The following is a 12,420-nucleotide window of genomic DNA, read 5'->3' on the forward strand; positions in this document are numbered from 1 at the left end:
TTCTGCATTGTGGTGCCACTCCCTCCATTGTCCCCCTAGCAGGGTCATGCGAATCAGCCGAAGCCACTGGCAGGTAGTGGGTCCTTTGACACCGGAAGGCCGCTTCGTTTTTTTTTTTTGTGTCCCACTGCAAGGCGGTCTGTTCCCGGAAAGTGGTCAGACAGGGGAAAGATATGGGGATGACTCATATGCAAAGAATGTCTCCATGCAGCTTACTGTCCCTTCTGAGGGAAAGCTTTTTCGAGGCACCCTAAGTATTCAGCTGGGTAACGGTCAAGATACTCTTTTGTCCTTTATCGGTCACGTGTACCCATGGTATATAAGTGGCGAAAGGTGCGATTTCTCGCGACGAGAGATCATTTCCTGCCCGCACTGCAGACGTTCGCTTCGTGTCTCGTGATCTACACCCGTTTTCAAGCTCAGGCCGCGCAAGAATCGATCTCCGCGTAAGCAATGTCTTGAACCAACTTGCAGCTGCTTCACTCTATTCTGCTCGCCTTCTTTGTGTTTATGTGGTCTTCTCTGTGAAGAACTTTGGTCACCGTTGCCACCGAGTGAAGTTCCTCAGCATGACGCAAACGCCCTGCGCCTCTGCAAGTATAGGCCCTTTTCCGACCGTGCTATGGAAGAATATTTTTCGGCATCTGGACGGAGGCTCCCTGGTCGCAGTCGCTATGGCTTCCCGGAGCCTGAAGAAGATTGCCCTCCAAGCAGACCTTGTCCGCAATCTGACTTTCTCTCCCGACACTGACGAAGTCACCCTGCAAAGATTTCTTCGAGCAAAGCGCTCCCACCGCATTCGTCAGCTGCGCTTTACCGACTGCCTGGTCCTACCGTCCAAAATCTTGCTCGGCTTCGCAGAGACTTGTGAGTACCTGCAGGAACTTTACTGTGTCAACTGCGTCGTTGAGCCATGCGAACTGTTTGGGCTCGTGGCAATGAAGCTCAAAAGATTGCGGCAGCTAGAGTGGTCTATACACGAGGCCCATTTCTATGCCTCGCCGATTGGGGAATATATTGCAGAGATCGCTACCTGCCAACGGTCTCTGGAGCTGAAGATAAATGCCATGTATGTCGACCTTGTCGCTACGCCAGCGCACGCCTACCTCTTAGAGCTCATCCTGGAACGCTGTCCCAAGCTTCAACACCTGCACGTGCACGCAGTCCGCAAAGAAACCGAAGACGAGCACAGCAACGCAGTATGCAAGGAGCTCATGCGACACCGGCCAGCTGGCCTGACCACCTTCACCTACACCTCCGAGTGGGTTCCGGCGCCCGGACCGCCAGCACCGCCGGTGACCCCCGGCCGGTGGAAGCCACGTCCCATCTTCCGAGCGGAGGGTATAATATGGGGCAACATCTGCTACAACCTAAAGTTGCAGTCTTGCAGTTTTGTCTCCTTCGACGACGTACTGCAGCAGAAGGTCTCGCTCCGCGGTGTTCAGCAAGCCATTGTAGTCGTCGAAGCTGACTCGCAGGCGCCGTCTCGTCTCCACGGAGCCATATCGAGGCCCGAGTACTGGAAAGACGTCCGATCTCTCTCGCTAGTCTTGCAGCCCCCAAATGGTCTGCTGTTCCCCCGAGGTGCGGTCGCCCTTCAGTGCTACAGGTACCCCATGCATCTGTTCTTTAAGATCTGCGTCTCTAACATCACCGAACTCAACCTGACGTCGTTTCATTTCAACTGCGACGTCGACGGTTCCTTCATCGTGGGCTCGGCGCTGCCTCAGCTGAGAGCGCTGGCACTCGCCCCGTGCGGCGTGACCAACATCGAGGCGCTCAAGTTCCTGGCTCGAGGATGCGAGGACCTGGAGGAGCTAGACATCCGGTCGGAGCGCGACTCTAACGGCGAGTGTCCGTGTGAATCCTGCGAGACGCCGCTTTCTTTCTTTGCCGCCGACTTTTTGAGGCTACACAGAAGAACCAAGCTCCGACGGCTCGTCTTAGACGAAACATTGAAGCTATCGTCGCTCACTCTTTTGCAAGAGTGTCGAGTCGTCGAACTTCGACTGAGCCTAGACAGCTTCCCCGCGGAGATGTCAGAAGCACCCGTTTTCTGCGGCACTCTGCGCCACCTCCTGCGCTGCAACACAAGGCTCCGCTCGCTCACGCTGGAGGCCCGCACTGTGCCACTCGATCACAGATTCCTCGCTTCTGCACTCGCGGATCTCACCACGCTGCGTAAGCTCTGCGTTCTCTCGGGCGCGACGGCCACAGTGGACGTGGCTGTGTCCTTCGTGAAGAAGATGGAGGCCATGCTTCCGCTGCTGGAGATGCTTCACCTTCACTACATGACTGCCCGGCCGGCGATGCGGGCGGTCACCTGGATCCGGCAACGGGACTGCGTCTGGGGCTGGCTCGGAAACGGGGAACTGGAGCCGTCCGCAGGCGTCTTCCTGCACCATCGCCCCTGCATTGGCTGCTCACGGAGTACGTTCATCGGCCTGGCGAAGCCTCACAACCGCCACTGATACCCTGTGAAGACCAGTGAAGCTCTACAGTCACGCCGCGTTGCATCTCGGGCGTACCTGATCGCTGAAATAAATGCGATTCATGCTTCAAAGTTATTGTTGCTCTAGCATTTGTGTTCATGTATTGCATGCATATTCTCAGTTGTGCGAGGAACGCTGCATGGCCCGTGCTTTTTTCTGTAACTAATATAATGAATCATGCGTATGATATAGACGAAAAGTTAAGCGTTCGGGCCATTAACCTTTTAACCGAAGTCTTTGGTTAAAATATTATTTGAATAATCTAGCCCTTATCAGCGATATTCTGGAGCAGTTTGCTAGATCACAGCTCACTAATGCGCGCAGCTTGAGGAAGAGAGATACAAATTGTTACGCTGCTAGTGTCAACCGGTTAAGAGGGTTCACAATTGACAGTGTCCCTAGGAAATACATGGGAAATTTCATACGCTGTAGCGTGTCTGAAATTAGTTCGATTTTCATGAAGTTTGTGGCAGTGTTTTCTTCCTCAGTGAATGGAGGAAATGTTGCGGTTGGACATTCTTTTTAAGTCTCATTTTTTTACAAGTCAGAGTTAAATATCGAGAAAAATTGCACGTTTAGATATGTAGGTCTTTCATGTCTTGTCGTGAAAAAACTAAGCCAAATATCAGAACTTCGTCCGCAACATTTTCTCCCTTTTTCTTTCTTGATTAACAAGGCTTACTTTTCAACCATATCGAGCTCGGTGTTTCCGTTTTACAGGCTGTGAAAGTTGTGGATGTATTTTCTGCGGGGATTTGAAATTCCCGCCAAATTTTACTAGCGCGACGTGGCTCCATCTGACGTCAGAATATCTCGTCGCTACTACACTCTACCACCAACCTCTTGGTTGTCTGTGTTCGTGCGCGCAGGATCTTACTCAGAACTTGGAAGGACTACAGCTCTTTCTTTTCTTTTTTCTTGCTTGGGTTGTATTCGTAAAGGATTCCTGCTTTTCTTTTTTGCTGGAGCTCTTGGTGCGGAAAGGAAGTGGGATGCAAGGCCACACCCAAAAGCGCCCCCCTTTCCCCTCCCGGGAGCCAAACAATAAGGCATTGTCAGTGCCAAAGCACAGGAAGGAGGTTCCCTATTAAGGATAGTGTGGGAGAACAGAATTGTTCCTTGCCCAGCGCAGGGGCGCAGTAACCCAGGTGTCAATGCAAGTCAAGAATGCAGCTGCAAATATTCCTCACAGGAGGCCCTCGAGCCAATAGCGGCGCTTACATGAACCCAACACGCCTGGTTGTTGAGTTATCGGGCCGAAAACTGGTACTGGGTTTATGTAAACGCGCACTGGTTGAGTTGGATTGACCATGCTCAACCCGGCCCCCGAATCGACCCGACGCTATCGGGTTCATGTAAACAGGGCTAAATGCGTAGACTGATTTTCATGACGTAGAGATTAACTTCCTTTTACTGAGGCACTTGCCAATAAACTGCGATTTCACGCTATACTCGCGGACAACTACCTGTGGCAGTGTAACAGCTCACGTCAAGGGAAGAAAGGACCGTCTGCTTCCTTTTGCTGCACTACAACTGCGATGTGATGAGAACCGGCGGAAGCCAACGTTCGCCTCTAGCTCCAAGCTAGTGAAACCAGAATGTGTCGGATCAGCATCGAAACTACGGTTCTGGTAACTTATCTTCGCTCGAGTGTCGCTCTTTTTCCCCAATTCTCCTCACGACCAGGCATATCTCTGGCAGAATGTTCGCATTATCAGTGCAGGTGCTGTCCACTGTACGCGAGTAAGCGTGGGTGCACCTTGTCTGCAGAAAGGAGCTCGCGGATTTCCGAGCCCCCTACTCCAGAATAGACATCTCCGTGGTGTAAATAACGTGATATCAAACGTTCATGGCCTGTGCGGAAAAATCACGCAGTTCTGCTTCTTATCTGGTTTCGCATGTATCAATCATTCCCCAACCGTATTTATATTCCCAATTAGATACGCCTCGGTATGCGCCACACCTAGTCGCACCTCCTGCACTACGCTTCCAAAAGTCGCATATTTCAATCAGAAAAACGCTCGGAAGGGGCGCTATATCAGTACATATATAAAATATATAATATATAAAACGTAAAAAGCAGGGAGCATAAAGAGATTTTCCCGGAAACCACAGTAGGTCTGAAATTTCTGCTTTCAAGCCCATAAGGTCATGACAATTCAGGTGCGCTACCGTTTTTGTGCACAGAAAGAGCACACGCGGTTAGCCTGGCTCAGGGTGTAAGAGTATTCTTGCAACGTGGCCTGGCTGCAGCGCCCATGTTTTCTTCTATTATATAGCAATTTTTGTTTTGTGTTTTAAATAAACCACTAATAGAAACTTTGCCCAGAGCAGTTCTAAGTTGCTTGTGCAATGACGAAATTTGCGTTCAAATTCACCACGAATAGCAACAGGACGATCTCAGTGCTTTCGGAAACCACACATCTCACTTTTTTAACCAAGTTTGATTTGTTCCGTTGTGAAATTATAAGCAGAGAAGGAGACATGAAATGAAGTATTTCAGCAGTGATTTCGTTACTGAATTTACTATCACCCATAAATACAATGAAGAATTCGGCGACGCCGATAGCAACAAACGTGATCGGTGGTCATCAAAGAGGAACCTTCAACATAAGGCGATAAAAACAACTACAACAACCCAGAATAATGTCGAAATAGTTGCTCCTGGCTAGATAAGGTCTACAACAGCAAAGAAAATGCAAAATGAACGCTGGCAGCGCAAACAATGAGAAGACAGAAAGCTTTTCACTGAGGCCGCTTCGTCGATTCAGCGTCCACACTCGTACATGGTCACCAGGCTTGCATTTCGTGTGGCGACGCAGGAATACGCGGAATACGGAATAGCCGGCCGAAGGGGAGGTGTTCCCAAGGTGTGTCAAAAGCTTACTTACACTTATCGGTTCTAACTAGGCGAAACCAGCACTGTTTCTAACTACAGACTGTATACCCCACCCTACCATTGTAAATGTATTTTCGCAGAAAATATGCGAGGAAGCTTAGGGGGGACCCAAACCGGAAAACGTACTTTTCCTTGTGGCAGCTGAGTGGTGGTTTACTAGAAAAAGGTCTATTCTGTCACCACCACCCCTTGAGCCGGGTTATTCTTTTGTCTTTCAGTCTCCCAGCTTTGGCAGGATATACACAGAAAGTTATCGCCCTACTTTTTGTTTGCGGAAGAACTATTACTTTCGTGTCGCGATCAAGGAGGTGTCGCGGTAGAATTTACACACCTGGAGGGGAAACAGAAGTTCCCTCCTATTCGTGGTACTTAAGTGCTGCCATCTATCGACAGATAAAGTTCAAATTTGAGTTGCCTCGTAGCTGGTGAGCCCTCTTAAGATATACAAACTGGCGAGTTTTTCGCCTTAACACCCACATGCACTATATAAGCCTGGGCTCTTTCTCGTTCCACCCTGACCAGGCCTTTTCGTTTGTACGAACAAACATGGCTAGTTCGCATGCATATAAGGAAGCTCTTAAGCCTATTCTTGGAATAGTGTTGTGTCTATCATGCGAGAGCGCGGTCTTCTAAAGGAGCAATTCTTCCGAGGCACACGCGACGACCAGAAGACACTCAGATGGGTACGTGGTGATGACGCAAAACTCAACAGTACTAGCGATCGTAGTCACTACCAATGGTAAAAGAAAAACTATACAGTATTGTGGATAGTACAGGATCACGCAACACACAGCTCTTAATCACAGCAGCATAAACTTGGCGGGTACTTTTCGATCTAGAGCACGCGCTATGCATGTGGCACTACCGACTACGGGGCTGTCCGTTCACATAGTCGACGCGACACTGAGCGCGGCAGACACACCCTCCGCAGGGTGACTGGATAAAGTATTCTGGCTGTGCTGGCGACAGCGACCGGCGCCGTTCATGTCTTCCAAGCGACCGAAGACGCACCGTTGGGCGTCTGCTTCTGAGGCGAAATCGGATGGAATTATTGCTCGAGTGGATTGTGCTCTTGGTATTCAGGTGCTGCTCACAAGACAGTAGAAGCTACCGTTTATGCCAAGTAAGCTTGTGTACCGAGCACTCAGGGTGAGGACGCATGCGGTGTAGATTACGGCCAACGTTGTGAATGCCAGCACTTTGGTCACAGGAAAGTTTTGGTGATGATTGTGATTTTTTTGTGGCCCAAGAGCATCTGACACTAAACAACACCATTGCACAAGGTATTTTTTCTAAAGGTGGGGTCAAAGACCCCTTTCCCAAGAAATCACCTCAAAGAAGGTGAGCACCAGACCAGGGGAAAGCTTGTACCCATTAAATCACCGGTGGGCACCCGCGGCACGGGGGACCGAGACCCGCACCTCCCGCATGCGAGGCAGGGGCTCAAAACACTAGGCCACCGCTGCGGTACAAAATATTGTTGATCATGTTAATGACAGCACCGTGGAAATCACATTGCTAGCTTGGGTTCTCGTGCAACTTTATTAGAGCTCGTGTAAAACTGCTTTCATTAATGTTTCGGGGCTCATTGAGCGCTTTTCTCCTCACTGTTTGTTTGTTCTGGCACCTGTGACCCAATAGAACGTCACGTGACGTAATCAGACGCGGTCTCACTGCGATGCAGGCATTGTTGACAGACGCAGTGAGAGCATCCATATAACGTCACACGGCGTGCATATCGTAGTCTTGATTCCCTTTGCGCGTGCTCCGTTATGGCTTTAAAATATCCAGTGCGATAACGGGAAAGGACGAAGCTTGTTTAAAAGCATCCAACACAGATGTTATTTAAACAGGTAGTGATAATGAGCCTGAATTATAAAGGCCGCAAACTATTCCTCCCTTCCAGAGAGCCCTGCTCTCGTATACAAAAACAGTGACGAGCAACAGCAACAAGACCAAAAGCCGCCTAACATTCGCCCCTCGAAAAACCTCTGGAAAAAATATGGTAGGGGTTTAACGTAGTTAAACCGAGTAGACGTGCAACAGCTTGCGTTCATTCTTCGATTGAAGGGGACACTTAAGCTCCACCTTAACGGTATGACGTATGACGCGATAGCTTTAGAAGGTTAATGCCTATAAATTCAGAATTCGTAATTCACTACTTAACATTCATAGACGGCGCAGCGGTTAAGCGAAGCGCCACTGCACTGACAGGTGGCTGCTTCTATCACCGCCACCGGTAGGGATTGAACGTGGGACCCATGGTTCTGCTCCCGAGCGATCTCTCGCGACCAATCATTAATTTGACTGTTACCTGCCTCCTATTGGCTGCAGCTTGCGCGACGCTCCTCCGAACTGCCCCCGGAAGCTCGGGTCAGTTCGGAGCACAAGACAAGATTCTTGCTCGGGGTTGGTACATCTGGAATAGTGCTTTCGAACCAGAAGGGCCTAAAATAAATTTGCAGTATGCCTGAGACATTACAGCGCGCCGCTTCACTACTATTGTCCAGGAGGAATTTTTTTTTAATGCGCTTTGTAGAAACAGAGTCAAAATTTGAATTTCAGCGTCTTCGCGCATTTCCCTCTACTCTAGTCACAGTTTACATGCTGGAAGGTCGACACTCCTCCGCCGGACCCATCTCCGGGGGAGAGCTTCCTGACCCGCCGGAGCTACGCGGCTCAGTGGCCACGGCCACGGTAGCTGCTTGACGTCTGAAATAATCTAACCAATAGCAATCTCTCAACATATATACGTAGATGCGAGCGACGGAGGAGGGTGCGAGCATGAAAAAGTCGCCGGGAAGGGCTCGCCAACTTTCTCTCGTGATTGTGGATCCTCTGCTGCTTGTAGAAGTGTATTATTTTGCTCAGGTGTTCATGACAACGCAATGCAGTGATTGAGAAAGTTCATGTCCTCTCCTCGGAAGGTGTATCAGAGCCCATTTAAAGCTACGATGAGGAGTGATTTAAGGTCTACTCGATTTGGCTGCACCAATTCAAGGAGTGCAGCACATTCGCCTTCGTTTTGCCAGTTCAGCGCGTGCCTGCTGCACTTCCGTCATCGTTCTGCATAAGTTGCTGCCTATAGTGTAGCACCAGATGATGGCTGACTTGCACTCTCGGAATTAGAAGTGCAGCTGTAGTGCATCCATATGGCGGCGCCCGTGTAGGTCAGCGAAGATTTGACCTTTGACTGTAGTTTAAATGAAATGATGATGTCGAGTGTTTACGACCACTAAATAATTTTTTATAGAATTTCTGTGTCGTGCTGTTTCCGTTTCGGTTTGAACAGCCGAACGATGGCTATGACGCCAAGGAGCGGTTTTATTTAACGGGAGACATGAAGAAACTGCCATATAATAGCTGCTTTCACATTCCTTATCATTTTTGGCTCTCTGGGAAGGCTACCTTCAGCATTGTAGTAATTTAAAACGATGAAGCAGCGGCTATATAGACGTTTTTCCATGTCTGACGTGATAGAACCACTCTATGACATCACTGTCATCGTTCGGCTATTGAAACCGAAACAGCATGACACGAAAAATACGATTACAAATGATGTAGTGGTTGTAGGTGAATATCACGTAATGATTCGTGCGTAATAATGTCTTGCGCATAATTGTAGAGAAGAAAATATGCCACCAAAATTAGGTTTCTATACTCCTTTAAACCGAACGGGCTAGTCGAGCCCGATTAACAGCATTTCAGTGCATGTTTGTAAATAACACATGCAACGACCTTTTTTTTCAGTAAAACGACGATTTCCTGGGCCTGGCTAATGGCAACACTTATTGCGATTTGCTGCTCCGAAATTCTTCACGTTGTTCGATATTTTGGCGGCCATAGATGTTGTGACATTCCGTGTGTGCTACGAGGATCCACGTTCGACGGCGCGGCGTAGACGGAGACCCGTGACAGCGGCATCATCAATTACCCAGCCATGCTCTTTGAGTGACGACCAGAACAACCGGACCCGCCGCCGCCCCGGGGAAACAGGCTTTATCCTCCCCAATTTCCGGGCACATTCCAGGACAAGGGAGCTGTCAGCGGGCCAGAGCGCGCCGTACCACAGCCGACGCTATGCGCTACCGCGAAGACAACATTCTTTCCCTCCCCCCCCCCCCTTTGTCGTGGGCTATCGCCGGGAAGGCACCCACAGCTTCCCAGAAGGGCCGTGACGGACACCTGTCAGACAGACAGGCAGTACTCGCCAAGAATGTGGAAAGACAGGCGCTAGTGAATTAGCTCCGAAGAGAGAGCCTGTGTATACTCTCACTTGAGAGAGAGTGGTGGCGTTTTTGTTGTTTATTTAGTTTGTATTGTTAACAGACTCTGGGGTCGAGGCTAAGCCCAACCCAAGGGGTGGTCCCCATCTCGCATGTTATTTTGGATTGGAGAATTGATGCTTTGGGCGGGCCACTGGAAATGACCGCCCTTAGTCCTTTGTTAATCAAGTGCTTAAAAGCGCATGTAAACGGATGCAGTTCAGTCTGAGCTGGGGCTCCATGCTTAGCATGTAATGTGATGCTACTTAGGCACTAACCTGCCCGGTCGATGAGTAAAGTAGTGCAAAGTTTGTTCTTTTGTAAATTCAGTTCTGCTTTTTCCAGTTTAACTCTCTGTATATGTATGTTGTAAAATTATGCTCTGCTGTCATCATCTACAAGCTCGCCTCCTGTTCATCTTCCAAGCCGAACGACACTAGAGGAAGGGTTTGTGAACCATCCTCGAAGAAACGGACGACTACTGAAATTCTACTGCATACACGCTCAGGACGACATCGTTCGCCAAGAGGGCCTTCAGCGCCGAAGCCCCGAAGGCGTGCAGCTTCTGCCAGCAACCGCTCGAGCCCAACTCCGGAGCCACTCCATCGCCTCCATGAAGTCGTCGGCACGTAAGCTCGGACGCCCCAGCCTCTGATGTATAATCTTCATCATGTGTAATTATTGAATATACCTGTTTGTTTAAACTGAGCCATACGGTGTCTCTTTGCCTCTCCGTCCCGTGTGGACCTGCGCATTATGGGGGTCATCACACTGGTGTCAGAATTGGGGTTCTCAAAAGCAAATGTCCTCTGAATGCGGTGACATTCATGACTTCAAAATTGTAATCAAAAGGGAATCACGGGACTGATTGTGGGACTTTTACCCCCATTTGAGAGGCTTGAGGCACTGGAGGGCTTGAAAAAAAAAATGACTGTATCTGAGGGAGCTCCCACTCCACAGCCGTCGCTCGGAGCAAGCATGCTGGCATTAGGAAGCGTCATTCCGACGTTTACGGGAGATAAGACAGGGGTTCCAATCTGCGATTTCTTTTCCATGCTAGAAGAGATTGGGAAAATGGGGGGATGGTCCGATGCTCAAATGCGGGGAATGGCGAGGTGTAAGATGGCAGGAGCTGCTCATGATTTTGCCTGGCGAGACGAAAAAGTAAAATCCACAAAATCATTTGCGGAATTTAAGAAGCTCGCGTTTGAGCATATCGACACTGAACCACGTCACGTGCGGGTACAGAGGTTCCGTGACGCCGGACAGATGGTTGGGGAGGACGTGCGAACATTTGCGTCGCGGCTTCAGCGCCTAGCACGCGATACGTTAAGCAGGGAGGAGGAAGAAGACCAGCTAAGGAAGAAATACGCGGAGGATATACTTAAAGAGGAGATGACCGCTTTGTTCGTGGCTGGTCTGCAAGACCCCGTGCGCCGGTTCGTGCTCTCGCGCAAGCCGAGCAATTTCGACCAAGCCGTGGAGGCCGCATTGGATGAGGAACAAAATGAGGCGTTAACGACAGCCGCAGCGAGAGTACGCGTCATAGAGAGAGCGGTGCTCAACCCTGAGGTTGCTCTCTTGACAGAGCGGTTAGATCGCTTGGAACAGCTGCTAACTCAGCAGGTAGAACGCCAGGTTGAAGCGCGCGCTCAACAGCGCCCATTCGCTGGAAACCGGAGACCGCCACAAAGCTACAGGCGCGGTATGCGAGATTTTGAAGAAATCGTATGCTTCGCTTGCCAGGGTCGCGGACACATCGCCAAGTTCTGCCAAAACGTGCGCCGTGGGGAGCCACAAAGAGAAGCAGGCGAGACACGCCCTAAGCAAGCCGACAGCGGGACTCCAGATACCGAGTCAAAAAACTAGTTAGTCCTCCCCAGCCTGAGGAGCGTGGGGAGGGAGCAGTAGATGATGAGGTGGTGGTAGTTTGTGTGGCTGACGAGGCATGCCCTGTTGTGCGTTGCAAGTTAAATGGTTGTTGTATGGAATTGTTGATAGATACGGGGTCAAAGGTGACATTGCTTAAGGAGAGCAGTTTTAACACGCTTCGAAGGAAGGGGGACCGCGAGGTGTTGGAAGCGTCTGGTGGTATGGCAACCAAATTTGTAGGCATAACGGGGGATCCTCTTGGCATAAGTGGACTCTACCGGTTACACTTCTCTCTCGGCGGAATTGCATTGGAGCACCCCTGCTACGTATGCCCGGACACGGTGTCTCTGCCAAACGGAGTGTCAGGTATATTAGGGCAGGATTTTTTGAGAAAAGGGAAGGTAGTAGTCTCATTCTCTGAGGAAGAGGTTAATGCGGGCGGCTCAAAAGTTCCGTTTTTGAACAGGAGAGGGGCTGAGATTCGCATTACCGATATTGACTCCCGTCAAACAGTGGGATCATTGGAGAAGGTATATTCGCGGGTTGCCGTCCGGCTGGTCGAGGAGGCGGTCGTCCTTCCTTGGTCGGAGCACATTTTGTACGCGTTTGTGCCTTCAGATGTAGAGAGCGGCGCCGTGGGAGTGCTTGAGCCGGTCGACTCTCTCAGCAATGGCCTGAAGGCAGCCGCGTGCCTCGTGACAGTTAATGACGCCCACAGAGTGCCCCTACGGGTGGTTAACTGTAGCCAGCAGCCATTGAGCCTTCCCAAGAACAAAACATTGGCTTTCTTCACCTCTGCGATAGAGCAACGTGAGCCCACCGATACGGTACTCGCAACTGTAGAGCATGCTAGTCCTTCGGCTGCTCCAAAGGTGTCGTTCGATCTTTCTCA

General features: G+C 50.1%; 1 protein-coding gene across 1 annotated transcript; it reads left to right on the forward strand.

Annotated features, from left to right (window-relative positions):
* Positions 1-674: 674 nt before the first annotated feature.
* Positions 675-2,483, forward strand: LOC144133974 (uncharacterized). The gene has a single exon (XM_077667010.1). The coding sequence runs from the start codon at positions 675-677 to the stop codon at positions 2,469-2,471; it is 1,797 nt and encodes a 598-aa protein (XP_077523136.1). The 3' UTR covers positions 2,472-2,483.
* The last annotated feature ends 9,937 nt before the right edge of the window (positions 2,484-12,420 follow it).

This window comes from Amblyomma americanum, chromosome 5 (genome assembly GCF_052857255.1).
Source record: "Amblyomma americanum isolate KBUSLIRL-KWMA chromosome 5, ASM5285725v1, whole genome shotgun sequence".
NCBI lineage: Eukaryota > Metazoa > Arthropoda > Arachnida > Ixodida > Ixodidae > Amblyomma > Amblyomma americanum.